General features: G+C 42.9%; 2 protein-coding genes across 3 annotated transcripts; one reads left to right on the forward strand and one right to left on the reverse strand.

Moving 5' to 3' along the window:
• The first annotated feature begins 1,238 nt into the window (after positions 1-1,238).
• rnf208 (ring finger protein 208) lies at positions 1,239-9,600 on the forward strand. 2 transcript variants are annotated; one of them, XM_082538273.1, is made up of 2 exons: positions 1,239-2,100; positions 7,436-9,600. In XM_082538273.1, the coding sequence occupies exon 2, from the start codon at positions 8,455-8,457 to the stop codon at positions 9,229-9,231; it is 777 nt and encodes a 258-aa protein (XP_082394399.1). In that variant the 5' UTR covers positions 1,239-2,100; positions 7,436-8,454; the 3' UTR covers positions 9,232-9,600. The 2 variants fall into 2 exon arrangements, with proteins under 2 accessions (XP_082394399.1, XP_082394400.1); XM_082538274.1 differs by having other exon boundaries at positions 1,239-2,096.
• Positions 9,601-11,128: 1,528 nt separating this feature from the next.
• Positions 11,129-15,012, reverse strand: LOC309709570 (uncharacterized protein). The gene is made up of 6 exons (XM_082538272.1): positions 14,290-15,012; positions 12,604-12,765; positions 12,188-12,362; positions 11,974-12,056; positions 11,766-11,863; positions 11,129-11,554 (listed from the first exon to the last, which is right to left on the reverse strand). The coding sequence occupies exons 1-6, from the start codon at positions 14,896-14,898 to the stop codon at positions 11,473-11,475; spliced, it is 1,209 nt and encodes a 402-aa protein (XP_082394398.1). The 5' UTR covers positions 14,899-15,012; the 3' UTR covers positions 11,129-11,472.
• Between the last annotated feature and the right edge of the window lie 371 nt (positions 15,013-15,383).

Consider the following 15,383-nt stretch of genomic DNA (forward strand, 5'->3'; position numbering starts at 1 on the left):
AATGAGCAGATAGTTTAACTTTAGCCTTGAGCGCTCTCCAGACATCCTGTCTAGCCCTCAGCAGAAAGCCACAGGTTTCACATGCACTCCCTCCAGCTCCGTATAAAGCCAGGTGATTCATGGCCTCTAAGGTAAGGTAAGGTACGGGGAGTGGGCCTCCTTTTTTTTCCCTACAGCATGCTGCCTTCAGGGAGACAATGCTACATGAAAAATTCTGCTGAAAATATCTTCGAGTTAGTCACTGAACTGTTTCGATTCACATTTGGGTCAGATTTATGCAGCAGCATTGATTTACTGTAGTCAGCAGTTGAAGAGTTATTTTATTCTGCAGTTGTACTGCAGTTTTTAGACTTTTAAAATCCAGCTATTAAATGTGACTGTCTTTGTGAATGGTGTAGTCCTGTATCTATAGCAGGCACCATGAATGTTGGACATTCTGCATGATTTCAAACATGAATCGTTACCTGAGGCAAATGCTAAAAAATATAATAAGAGGGAGCTAATTGGTATGCAGAGTTGTCAAATATATTATGCATTTGATTCCCACATTATGTAAGCAAACCCTTATTGCTTTAATAGAAAATTCACATGCTGTCTTTTCCTACTTTGATCTGAGGATTATCTATTGGTCAGCATGAAAGCTTGAGCAGATAGAAACTTATTATGCAACATCCCTGCTTATGTGGGTCCAGGGCTTAGGATAGTGCATTTAAGTTTTTGAGTGAATTTACAGAAAAGTCTGCAGTCTCAGATTTAGCTTTGAAAAAATCTAATTAAAAGTCTTAAAGAAGAATTAATACAAATAACATCACCCTGCTCCAGTTTGTGTTTATAGAGCCTGTAAACTGACGTGCAGTGACTGATTTGTTTTTCCAGAGTTTCCAGTCAGGTATGCAGTACATCAGTGGGTCAGTTTGTCTTTTGTTTTCTCATCTCGTGTATCAGCTGTACTCTGTAGATTACAGATCTGTTTATACCAGCTTCCTGTGCCCAGCTGGTGCACTGAACCATTCATTTCAGTCTGTGCATGTAAAGTATGATTCATAGCTTCTGGTGCTTTCATATCTGAAAAGGCATCGTGTGCGCCTGTGTGTAAATATGCGTTTGTGTGCTTAGATGGGGGTATGAGAGTGGGGGTGGGAGTGTGGTTCTGCTCCTCATTGGCTGATTTTTTTTCTCTCTGACAACCAGAAAACGTGATGCTGGCTGCAGAGGCACTGCAGTGTGTGCTGCAGCGAGAGAGTGAACAAGAGGAAAAGAGAGGCCTGTGTGTGTGTGTGTGTGTGTGTGTGTGTGTGTGTGTGTGTGTGTGTGTGTATGTCTGTCTGAGAGAGAGAGAGAGAGAGAGAGAGAGAGAGAGAGAGAGAGAGAGAGAGAGAAGGGGGCAGGCAGGCAAAATAAGCCACATGCATAAGGAGGGAGCCAGAAGCACAGAGAGAGAGTGTATATGTGTGAAAACACCGCGCATGTGTGACTGTGAGGTGCACTGACGGGAGCAGACGGAGGAGGAGAAAGAGCAGCGATGAACGGCAGTGGAGCCAAGAGAGAGAACAGCAGGGGAGACGGAAGGGAGGAGAAGTGAGGTTTACCTGAAAACCAGAAGAAAGGAAGGAAGAAAGGAAGAAAGAAAGGGAAGGAGACATATGAGTGTCACAGCACAGAAGCTCATATCAGTGCACAGAATGAGCTGTATCATCTGAAGGAGGAAGAGGAAAAAAGGGATGGAGAAAAGGATACCGGAGGCAGACGTTCAGCCACAGCTCAGAGGAGAAGAAACAGGGTTAGTGGAGTGAAGGACGAAAGGCTCCAGAGAAACGAAACAAGGGATGTGGAGGTCGATGAAAGCAGCCCAGAGACGTGATGTATCCACCTAGCAGCAGCTTCCTCCATCTTACTTCCCCGTTGATGCCTCCCTTCGCTGCTGCTAGTCGCTGATGCTTCAAGAAGAAGACTGAGAGGAGAGAGAGCGTCCTCCCTCGAACAAAGAGACCACACGGTTTGGTTTTACCTTCACAGAACGAAAGATATCACAGCAAAAACAGAAAGACAGGAACGTGGCGCGAGACAGGACTGAAACAAGACAACTGCGTAGACAGGCAGGTGAGGCTCGGTGTATGCTTCATGGTGAAGACGCTCAGGTTTTTGCTCTGTGTTGCTCCTTGGATTATCTGTGTGACCTGTACATTTAGGCTCTGAGAGGTGTGGCTCGTGTATGTTGCGTTCATAGCAACATACACACTTTTTGTTTTTTGTCTTTGTGCTTGAATGAAATAGACAGGCTTTGCTTTATTTTTTTATTTATTTTTTTGCTTTGTTACATTAAGCTGGGATTTGTGTGAGTGTTGCATCATGGCCATCCGTTCTGCAGACACACACACCCACCTGGATGTATGAATGGAGACACATGTGCGCGTCTGCAGAATGGGACCTGCACCTGCCTGCGTATTTATCTGCACGGAGCACAAACAAACATTGTCTGGAAACTGTGAACAGAGCCTGAGCATGTGTGAGTTTGCGTGTTAACAGTATATTCAGGTTTTCCTGTCTCTGGTTTTGACATTTGACAGACCTCTGCGTGGATGGACAACAGGGGCAGGAGGAGGAAGGGTAGTGGTAGCAGGGATGGGGCAGGAACGCGCTGTTCTGTAGCTGTCAGCATCTCCGTATTGGCCATACATTGGCGCCGCAGTGAGAAAGCGGTACACCACCATGCTGTGATTGCATAACTGCTGCTCCCGAACGCACCCCTCCCACATGCAACCAGCACACTGAAGCGAGCTCATCTCACACAGTCCGAACATTTTGGCCAACGCACATTAGTCCCTCCGGAGCATCATCAGTGCCATCAGCCTTAAACATGTGCCGAGACAGCCTCTTTAAAGAGAAAAAAAATCAATTGCCTCAGTCAATCGAGCCACTGTTGTTGAAGAGCTCACCCCCCCCATAATTCTTGTATGAGGTCTGTGTGAGGCATGAGACATTCAGGTTGTTGCTTTTATTTTACTGCCTGTGTGCGGCTCTGCCATGTTGCTGTGGGAGCTACACAGATGAGAACAAAGAGCACTTGGCTGTAATAAATTGTGAGGGAAAATGGCCGATGTCTGCCATGAATGGCAGCGTGCTTAATTATTAAAAACAACACCTCGCCGCTCATGCACGGAGCACTCTGTGCCCATCTAAAAACACAAACATCAGACTGCATTCAGCCAGTCAGTCAGCTGACTGTAAACATGACAGATGGATGGTTACAAACATGTGCCTAAAAATCCAGCAAATAACAGTGAGATGTATTTAAATGCTGTCATTTAAATTTTATTAGCTTGACAGCACTTTATTGGATTATGAGTGAATGAGTGTCCAAAGCCAGGAAATTAGACATCTATATGTCGCATATAATGGGGTTAAAAATATTAAGAAAAACAGGAATGTAAACAGGAGAAAAGCTCTGTTGTCTTTATAAATTAGCAACCACAATTAACCACAGGAGTAACTCATACTTTCGAATCAGCAACTCCATAATTTGCAGAGAAAAGCTGCAGCCAGCAAACATACAGTAAATCTGGGGATTTGCCCTCAGTGCCCGCTAAGGTCACCACACGTTATGCAATCAAAATAGAGCATAATATTTCACACGGGTCCGACTGGAAAGTTTGTTTGTTTGGCTTTTTTTACCAGCCGGGGTACGAATGTAGATGCAAATTTCAACATAGCTGGCATACTTGACATACTACTGGTATGAGGTATCGGGGCATGATGACCCAATCCTCTGCTCTCTCCATCCGGACAGATATATGGGAGACAGAAACGGTGACGGGCAGATTTTCACTGAGAAAATGAGACAGACAGACATGGAGACTCACGCATCGTCTCTATGACTCATTCAGAACATGGTGCCCTTCTCCTGCACTCCGATGTGCACAGGTGGAATCTATCCACTGTGATCAGGAGGACCAGAGCAGAGCGCTACGTAAATGTGTGTTAATAAATCCACCACTAAGTATACGAGACGTTTAAAAATCCTAATTTTAGCGGCAGTTATCAGCCGGTTATCTGGTTTGTTTGTGTGTCCAGGAATGTAAAGGGTGGTGCCCTGTACGTGATGGGGAGTATGCTGGTGAGAATGTGCTGTGTGTGTGTGTGTGTGTGTGTGTGTCAGAAATGTGAATGCAGCTCTGTGTGTCTTCTAATGGTATGAGGAATGTGCAGCTGAGGCAGCCTCCTCTAACATCTCTGTGGTCAGCTCTGCTTTTCCTCCTCGTGCTTGTGATGATGAGGTCAAATGCCTGCCATGATTTCATTAGTGTAATAATTCCTGTGCAGGAAGATCCAGCTATGTACACACACAAACACACACAAACAGTGTCAAAGCTGTGTAGGGCAGTTTGCACTGTTAATATGGTGTCTTGGTAGAAGATGAGCTCCTTACATAACCGCAGAGGGCTCCGTTGGTTAGGAGGAGGCTGCGCCAAGGCTGGGCCATCAGCAAGCAATCTGCATCCGTTATCAGCCCTTTTTGTAACACTGTCACCAAATTAGAGGGTAATTTTAGCTTCTTCTACTCCCCCAGGCTCAAAGGATCCTCATGCAGTCTAGATACTTTATCAAATTGACCCTTGCCATTGTCAGAGTTATTTTTACAAGCTCCGTCTAGACATGAAAGATCTTTTTTGATTAATAATCATTTGATCCAAATAGAAATTTCAGACTTTTAGATAATGATATTTTCTGTGTTATCTATATGAACATATGACAAAGTTTATTTGTGCTGCTGTGGTGCATAGTAATAGTTGTTGTTGTTGTTGTTGTTGTTTTCATCTTTTTAAGGCTCTACTACAGATTTTGTGTTTTAAGCTACATTTGGTGAAAACGTAGATAAGACTATAAGATTAGAGGGAAAAAACTTGTCTAAGTAAAATGCAGTCTAAAATGGACAAAACGAGATTTAAAGTAGACCTATTAAATTATTTACTTTCGCTCATACAGTATATATGCTACATTAGTGTCTATTCATGTCAAACATAGCTGAAGTTTTAAATAATAAGTACAAAGGATCCCTGTGAATGATGAGCTCAGGGCTCAGGCTGCTGTAAACTTTTGTTTCAGGTTGTTTTTCTGTTAGTGGCTCTGTATAATGTCAAAGAAAGGGCACATTCTAAATATGGTCATGTTAAGCACACTGCTTTCACTGTTAGCAAATCAGCTCCACCCACCTGCTGCTGGAGAGGGGCAGAGGGGCCACCAGTCAAAAGAAGGGCCTAAAGTGACAGTGGCATTAAAGTGAAGCCCAAATGGTTCATTTCGGCACCTTCTTTTTTGCTTTCTTTTGATAAATATATGTATATAATGCCTCCGCACAACAACACTCATTCCAAGGTGCTTTGTATTATAAGACGAAGACGCTGCAGTATTAGAGAAAGAGTCCCACTAACTTGGTGACAGTAGGGAGGAAAGACCTCTTTTTTAGCAGGAATGATATCTGATAGAAGCTAGCTCATGGAGGTACATCCTCTTTAACTGGGGTGGGTGGGTAAGAGCACAGAGAGAGACAGAGGATCAGTGGAAGAGTTCCATGAAGGCCTGGTATAATATAAAGAAGGATTATTTTACACTTTGAATCATGTAAAGCTACTGTCACAACATCCAAACATTAAAACATGAAGCTGGAAATTAACAAAGCATCAGAGACACGATCGAAGAATAAAGTATAGAAAGCAAAAAAGTTGGTCTTTGCACCTGACCTTAAATATACTGAATCCATGAAATAAGTTTGATATCTAGTAGAAAAATTGTACAAATATTTTGTCTTTAACAAAAGTTTTATGCCAATTATTAAACGAATTGTGAAATCGGTTAAACGTGTCCCACAGCATTAACATTGTCTAAAAGAAGGCGCAAATAAAAGTCTGTAAACTATATCATGTACATTCTTGTTGTTTATCTCTTTGAGAATTCCCACGTAAATATTTTTTGAAAGAATCAAGGATTTTAAATGAAAATGAGATGGCACTTTGTCTTAACTGCCAACACCACCGAGCCTTGTGAAATGCACAAATTTTATTAATGTTGATTGTGTGCGCAAGAGGATGAGAAAGGCTGTTTTTGGGAGGAGTGTTGTGGCATTGCAGTGTTGGATGATGGTGTAATTGTGAATGATGTTTCCCCACACCTATGCCTGTGTGCAAGTATGACAAGAGATTAATAGAGAGCAGATAAATGGGAGAAACAAAGCCTAAAATGGCTCGCTGCAGAGTAATGAGCTAAAGACTTCCGCCGTCTGCGTACATCTTCCTCATTCAGCGTGAATCTGCAGCAGGGGTTGGGGGCAGGAAACCACTGAGAAGTGAATAGATAAACAACCCAGAAATAGAAACCAGGACCTGTGCTGTGCTCTCTCTCTCTCTCCCTCTGTCTTTTTTTTTCCTCCTCGCCATGTAGGTCACCTCCTCTGCTCATTTTTTTCCCTCTCTCTCTAATGAATCATCACCGCTGACAGCCACGCGGAGAATGAAAGATGTGTCATCCTCCCTCTTCTGCTTTTCGACAGCTTTTGTTTTGGTCAAGCTAAAAAAAAATTCATCTGTGCATTTGTTCTTTCTCGCAAAAAACCCACACGCGGTATGACACAAGCTCCCCATTGCTTGATTGTAACCTGTTCCCACGCGTGTTGGAGTCGGACTGACGCAGCTCAGATGATGGCTGGGTGTTGACAGGAAGCAGGAGGAGTGACAAGAGTAGGCCTGAAACTTGTGGCACAATCACCTGCTCTAACCACACGGTGTAGCAAGCTATGACTTAAAATACATGTCAGTTACATTTACTGGGGGGGGGGTGCACCCAGTTCCCAGCACCGTTTACTTTATGTAGAAGATATAGGTACACACTAGTGTTTTTGAAGGCTGCTACTATGTTGAGGCACTTCATGACTCAGTGCTTCTTCAATCCTTGCTGCAGTGTTACCAGAACATTAGTGCAGTCTACTACACTGAATGATAGAGGCTCAAAAGAATAAAGAAAGGCATACACTGAGTGGTAACTTTGTTAGGCTCATTCCAGGCCCTGTGTTTGTGATTCTTTCGCCATTGCACATTAGATATCAGCACGATCTTCAGACCTGGCAGCGTGCTGATTGTGTTTAGTCACAGGAAGGCATGCTCCCTGTGCTGTGCCCCAGAGCGTCTGGAAACATGATATTTATCTGTCTTTGTAGAGACTCACCTGAGCCAAATGTCAAGAAGGAAGTAGGACCATTTTTTTACCCCTTAATGAACTGTTCTGATATCCTCTGTCATCAGAATGAAAAACAATCAGTATACAGATAGAGCGGAACAAATTCCGGTCGGTCACACGCACATATTTGGCACCATTTTAGAGAAAGCAACCGTGGATTTTTCGAGAACCAATGCTAAAACTATTTTCTTTTTCTTTCTGATCACAGGTGGATGGACAAAAGGAATCCGGTTATTGGACTGAGGCACCAAACTGTTACCACTCTTTCTGCTTAGCTGGGACGACTATCTGAAAGTCCAAATAAACCACCCTTCACTCCCACCTCCGAGGAATTCAGGAGCCTTGGAGATTTAAGGAGTCATTGCAACAGCTTTTTTTCCTTTTCTTTTTTTTTATGGCACCTTCCAATAAAAGGCCTCCTCGCTACTTCTTATCACTGAGCCAGTTCAATTCAACTTTATTTATATAGCGCCAAATCACAACAACAGTTGCCTCAAGGCGCTTACAAGGGTCACACAGGGTCAGCTGACCAACCTGGACCAAGAATTTATTCTTTCGTTCTCACACACTCAAGTTGATGTGTAACACATCCGCAGCCAAAAACAGGAAGCTAAGCAAGGCTGAGCAAGAAACATATCTAAAGCCTTAGCAGGGCACAGGATATCGTTTCAGACAATACCTCGTGGACCTTTCTGAACTGCCTGTAATCCAACCCTCCACTAAACCTGTACTGTATGTGTACATGTGAGAATCTGTGTGCATATGAGATTATTTATCAGTGTTTATCTCTGTGCTGAGCAGTTCTTGTGAGTGAATAGCCATCAGAGACAGCAGAGAACCATCAGCATAAGTGAGTTAAAACAGCAACAACAAAAAAAACTACCTTTAAGTAGTCAACACTGGTCCGATACTGTAAGCTGGACTGTTAAGTCATCTGTACATATTAGCTGTGACAGAATAAGAGCTACAGATTGTGGTGCTCTGGCAAAGCTCTCCTATCTGTCTCCACCTCATAAAGACTCAGGCTGACAACAGTGCCCACCAAGGGGAGGGTGTGGGGGATCTCTGAGGGAAACATGGAGGGAACCATCCGTCCCCATGTCCCCTCTAATGGCTGACTTCAAAAAAGGAGTCTAATCTTTTTTGCCGTCGCACAGAACCAGGCAGAGTTGTCTAGCGCTGGTAAGAGCCATTGCTCCTCTCTTTCCCACCTCCAAAACCGTGCGAATGTCCTGCCTCAGGCGTCAGCCCGTGACCATCCCGATGGACACCGTCAAGATCATCCAGTCTGAGAAGTTTCCCAGAGAGTGTCCTGTGCCCGTCACCCAGCCACGCTATGCCCCGCCCCCCAGAGTGGCGTGGGACGGTGGAGGTGAGGGTGAGATCATCGTCAACCAGGCCTGCAGCGACCTAACTCTGGACATAGCAGGGTCTCCCAGGCCGATGGTGTCCCCCCCGGCCCCCGTGATGCGCAGGGAACAGAGCTTCCTGGCGCAGCGAAAAACCAGTGCCAATGAAATCTGCTACCACCAGTTCCACTACAAGATGGACGACGTCATAGTCAACCAGTACGTGCTACGTTCCTCTTCCACCTCCTCCTCCTCTTCTTCCTCCTCCTCCTCGGGACCCGTAATGCCCTGCGAGCCCCTGGATTGCCCTACCTGTGGCCACACATACAACTTCGCCGGGAAGCGGCCGCGCATCCTCTCCTGCCTGCACTCAGTGTGCGAGGAATGCCTGCAGATCCTCTACGAGTCGTGTCCCAAGTACAAGTTCATCTCCTGCCCCACGTGTCGCCGCGAGACAGTGCTGTTCACTGACTATGGCCTGGCTGCTCTGGCCATCAACACCAGCATCCTGAGCCGCTTGCCCTCTGACCCCAACGGGCCCGTGCAGTGGGGCGGGGACGCCGACCGCAGCTGCTACCAGACTGTGCGTCAGTACTGCCAGTCAGCCTGCACCTGTCAGATTGCCAACCCCTTGTCTTCCTGTGGCATCATGTAGACAAGGACGGACACTGCAGGCATGACTTGACGCTGCTCTACCACCACCACCACCACCACTCCTCGTCTATAAGCTCTGCCTGTTCTGCCAATTCCCTCCTTCACTCACACATACAGTAAATAAAGCCCTCCATAGATGTTATCTATATATATTTAATAGCACAGATGGATGCTGTGTGGGACTAATGGATGCCGGTGGTTCAATAAATAGTAAATAAATGTATTTTATGTATGGACTGGAATCCTGTTCACCCTCTCTCGTTTGGTTGGACGTGTTTGTCTTTGTTGACATCTCTTTACATGGGAATGCCTGGGGAGGTCCATCTCCCCCAACCTAGGTGAATAAAGATTATCTAAATGAGAAAAAGTACCTCTGTGTGGCCTGCACTTGTTGGGTGGGAATCATAGGGTACTCACAATACTGACTTTTAAGTACAAAAAAAAGAATGCTAAACCAGTTTCTTACAGCATTCAGATGAAAACCCCAAAATTGGATTAAAAAGTGTAAACTTTTTGATAAGCAAGGAAATTTTAAAGGCAGTTTTAGCCCATGAAACCCTTGAATTGAATAGTTAAAGTTTCTAAGTAGTGAAAATCAATTTACTCCAAATCTGAAATAGCTGATTCATTAAGTTCAACAGTCCAACAGCAACTGATGAACAATACATTTGGCAGTTGGTTAAAATCTTCCACATACTGTAATGAGTTGGTTCAAGTCTGTTCTGAGTTTCCTAAAAACTTACTGGACGGTTTATTAGGTATACCATGTTAGTACTGGTTTGGACCACCCTTTATTCTTTGTGGTACAGATTCAACAAAGTGGTGTAAACATTTCTCTGAGATTTTGTTCCATTTAGCATGATACCATCACATAGCTGCTAAAAATTTGTCAGCTGCACATCCACGAGCTTCTTATTTCTAAAAGTGTTCTACTGGAATGAGATCAGGAGTCTGGAGGCCAATCCCTTGAGGTGGTGTGAGATTTGGGACATGGTTAATTATCCGGCTGGAAGCAGCCATCAAAAGATAGGTACACCGTGGTCATAAGGGGATGGACAGCAATAATACTCAGATGGGTTGTATTGTATTTCTGTAACAATACAGAAAAAACACTATTACACCGACACCAAAAGCCTGAACCAGTCATACAAGTGAAGATGGATCCATGTTTTCATGTTGATTATACCAAATTCTGACCCTACCATCTGAGGGTTGCGGAAGAAATCAAGAGTCATCAGACCAGGAAATATTTTTCCAGTGGTCTGTAGTAAATTTGCTTCAAGGTTCCATATGTTGTATGTTCAGAGATGCTCTTTGGCACACCTTGGTATTAATATGTTGTTGTTTATGTTGTCTTCCTATGAGGCCATTCTTGTTTGACATATCCTGTGGTCAGAGAACTGCTGACCACTGGATATTTTCTCTTTACTCTTTGTAAACTCTGGAGATGTTTGTGCTGAAAAATCCTAGTAGATCAGCACTTTCTGAAATACTCAGACCAGCCTATCTGGCACTAACAACAACACCATGCACGTAAGTCACTTAAATCACCTTTCGTTCCCATTCTTCTGCTGCTTGGTTTGAGCTTCATCAGGTTGTCTTGACCATGTCTACGTGCCTGAATACAGTCCGTTGCTGCCATGTGATTAACTGATAAGAAATGAATAAGTTGAGTCTATGAAAAGGTCACTGAGTGTAACCCTTGAACTCCTGATGATTAAAAATTCTAAATAATAAGAAGGAAAAAAGCAACATTGTTTAAACTGCACAGTCTAAGGTAGGTTTTCACATTAAGCAGAAACTCTGTGTTATGTAATCATGGTTCTTCTTAGACATGAACAACATGAACTTTGTGTTGTCAAATTACAAGAAGACAAAACTCTGGAACTTCTGTGAAGTATTTTCATCATTCCTTTATTTGACATTTGCAGTATAGCCTGCTTTAATTGTTAAAAACAGTAACATAGGACATTTTTGTTGTGCTAATTGTAAATAATGAGAGAACCACTTAACCATTTACTTCCCAGTCAAATAAACAGTATTGAAATTGCCTTTATTTGTCAATATAAATTTTTAAAAAGCAAGTAAACTTTTTACATTTATATAATGCAGCACACTGGTGCATAAAGGGATGAATAGGAAGTAGTTTTGAAAGCAGTTAAAGTGCTTGTAGTTTTGCAGAAAAGCCTTTTCTCCTCAGAATCTCTAACATCAAAACATCAAGCCAGACACTGTGGTCCATTTATACAGTTTTGTCTTTCCTCTTGAACAGTTGGCTCAGCCTTCGACGGGTCGAGTTTTTCTCAGATGGCTGCATCTGTTGGCTTTAAAAAATTCATTAGAAAGAGATGAAACGAGTCAACGTCAGAAAGTGGAGGTTGCGTTTGTGCTGCGTTTCATGAAAAAAAGAACAAAATGTTCAAGAGGAGCAGATGCATCGTCTGAAAATCAACACCAAAAATCTCACCAAAGCCTCCTTATCGATGATCCATTACCTGTGGACCACTGCATCAGTGTATAAATAACACAACTCACCTCCTTTTATATGAAGCATTAGACCCCTCTCTTCTCAAGGACAGGAGTTTTTTCCTCCAGTTCATTATAGGTTTTTTTGTCTCCTTCTCTGTGGATTCCTGAAGAGGAAAAGAAGATTAAGAGTACATTAATAAAATAACATATTTCTTATCACTTATAATTCATGATATACACATGTATTTTTTCTTATTTACTTCTGATGTTCTACCTGATTTTCTTGGACTTCCTCAAGCTCCTCCAGCAGGTCATGTGTACTCATATGCTGCCCTCTCCAGCCTGCATTCACTTTTTCTGCAGCAGGAACACAAATAAGGCTTCATGATCACAGAAAGTACACATTCTATTCAACAAATGGACAGAAATACAACCACAAGAAGTAATCAGGCTTTTTTTTTAAAAACAACAGTAGGATGATAACTCACTTAAATGCATCATGGCAAGAGTTGTATCTGAAGCTGATCTCTGCCGAAAATGTCCGTATTTCCTCTGCTTGGGTTCGCTGCTAACATGCTCTACATTTACTGTATCTTCAAGGCTTTGACAAGTGGTTAAGTCCTTCTCTGCAGTTACAGAGTCAGTCTGACAGATGTCAGGAGTCTAAAAGAAAAAAAAGTGAGCTTTTTAATTCATATAGGTCTCCAGATTGCAGGATAATTTGTCATCACTAATCTGACAAACTCGTGTCAGTTTTATTACCTGTTGAAACTGTTACGAGTTCTTAACTGTGAGACATCATAGAGCCTTGAAGGGACTGTTGTTGTGATTTGGCGCTATATACATAAAATTGAATTGGACTGGACTGAATTGAATTCATACATTAAGAAATGAATGACGTTACCTGGCTCACTCGGAAGACTTTGTGTTGCACGAGGACGTCTGCCTCCATCTGTAGCGCTCGGTTTTCCATCTGCTGTCTTGCAATATCTTCTAGCTTCTGACACACCTGCTCCAGGTAGATGAACCCAGGACTCAGTTCTTTTATCTCATTGCAACCAAAGCCCTGCAAATGTCAAAGAGCAAATCAAATGTTAACTTAAAAATCCTGCTGTTTTGTTACAAATACACTTCGCACATGCAAGGAAATTTTGTGCAGATATTACTTCTGGGAGTGGGAAACTCTTCCATGATTCCCCTTTTTTTAAATTTAGCACCACTATGAAACATACCTGTTTAAAACATCTCAACACTTTATTTAAAAAACTCCAACAACAACTGGATTTTCTGTCCCGCAACCCCTGCAAACTTGATTACAAGCTGTGAAGCCAACATTTGCACATGCCAGAAATTTGAGTCAGTACCTTTTATTAAAACAGGTGTCAAAAGATGAAACAGCTGCGGCAGTCATACTATCAACCTTTTCATTTTACATTATAATGCTTCCTCTTGGCCACGAGGCAGAGTGGCTAACTGCCAGCAGAACTGGCTCTGACAGTTCCTGTCACAGTTAAACTGATTAACCTGCAGTTCTGCCGATTAACGAAAATCCCACTTTTTGTGCAAAATGTATGCGATTCTCTGCAAAGTTTTTACATAGCGCCTTCTTAGGGGCCTAATTTCACCATGCCTGTGGTGTTTGGAGCTAATTGAGTGTGTTAGCATGTTAAATGAAGCAATATATCATATTACTTTTTCAAGTTATTAAGTTCAGATGAGTTGAGATGAAAACCTAACAATGGAAATCACAACCTGTTTAGTTAGAATATCCACATTCATCTGACTGACACATTCATACGCATCTGATTGCATGTAATTAAAAAAGTATATAGTTATGTAGATGTGACTACTTGGCATTAAGTAGCTTCCTTGTATTGCATTACCCAAAGCTATTTAACCTTGGCCAAACGAATACAAGAACAAACTTATGACACACACCCAGTGGCTAAAAACAAAGCATTGTGAACTAAATGCTTTCAAATGGTTCAGGTAATCCAGTTGTTTCTTCACCTTTGTGCACTGTCAGCGTGAACTGGTTTTCACATTTTTTGAGAATTGAATCCATTCATCTCAATCTTGTACACCCAAAATAATTTTCCAAAACAAGACATTTTTTCTGCCCTCTGATTAACGAAATATGTCTCACATTCTGAAAAAAAAAAGACCCACAGACTTCTCCCCACATGTCCTATATCCATTCTTCACATGCCTGCTAACTGGGCAGACTGGTTTATGAGCCCATGCGCAGACGACGGTCTTGTGAAAGTTTGTTGAAAGAGATCTTGTCTGATTAATGACATGCAAGCCTTACTTTGAATATGAAAGCAGCTTTCTGTGTTGCAACCCTCCAGGAAAAAGTGGAGGGCCTGTTAAACCTCTTGTACAGTCTATCAACCGTTCCTCTAATGTCTGGCTTGTGCCATGCAAGATGGTACATGTAACCGTGACTAAATTATGTCATCCCGAAACTGGCCCCAGAAAAGCACAAACAGAAACCAAAAACAATATTTAAGTGATAGAGCATTACTATGGAAAAAACACAAAATCTTAAGAGATTTAAAGCTTGGTTCATGATAGAAGAGCTTCTCACCTCTGATGTCCGCCTGTTACTAATCATAGACTGAGTCCGTCTGCACATTTCTGACACTGGCTGAATGGAAACAGGTGGACTGACTGTCCTTCTTTCGTCAAGTCTGTCTGATCTTTGACCTCTTACTAACTCCGATGTGTGCCGTTTGATCGGAAAAGACGCTTGAGGTCGCCGACTGAGCATTTCTTCTGGTGTCAGGGGCTTTGAGTTGCCCTTTGAATACATAGAATCAGTCCTTTGTAACACTTGCTCTAATTTAAGGTGCGAGGCAGTAGAGTCTTTCTGAGTGCTGCTGGAACATAGAAGCGGGGATGAAGAAGGGCAGCAGGTGGGCTTGGGAGAGGAGAACACAGGAGACTGCGATGTTAATGCTGGAGTGAGATCTTCTTCTATTTCTGTTGAGGCAAAGGACGATGTAGCACGAAAACATGTGTCACAGCTGGCCGTCTCCACTCCAGAGTCCACTGATTCTGAGCGCCCGTTTGTTTCTATCTCTGAGGAAGGTGTTGGAGGGTCTTTAGCATTGCGCTGAAACCACTCTGAGTCAGGACTTGTGTCATCAGTTACCCAAGTCTCCATGAGGTTTCCAAAGCTCTTGTACAGATTCATGCTTGTTTCGTCCCTTGCACCTGTGCTGCCAGGCTGAAAGAGGAAAATAAGCGAGGCACCAGCTCAGACAACCCACGCAGTCATTTGCAGAGATGAACTAGAATTCACAACATGCCTTCTGATTCGCCTGTGCGCCTTCACCACGCCCATCCCGGTCACAGCTTGCAGCTGCATGTTGATACCTGCTCCTTCCTCGCTAATTACTTGGAAAAGAAGGTGACTCAGATGCAATGCAGCTGAAATATTGCATTTGTCCTCACACCTGTAACAACGTCCAGAAAATGACATGAGCAAGCCTCAGCATGGCCACATATCTTCAACCTGGGAATCGTGTGTAATTACAGGTGAAATAATAATAATAATAACATGCACTGAGCTTCTAAGAAAGTGAGGTAGAAACGAAGGAATGCTGATATTTAAGGTAAATCGTATAAGTGCTGCCATTTATGTTACCCCCACGAGATAAAAGTGGAAACATACTGACG

This window comes from Aulonocara stuartgranti (assembly GCF_965226115.1).
Source record: "Aulonocara stuartgranti genome assembly, chromosome: 7".
Classification (NCBI taxonomy): Eukaryota; Metazoa; Chordata; class Actinopteri; order Cichliformes; family Cichlidae; genus Aulonocara; species Aulonocara stuartgranti.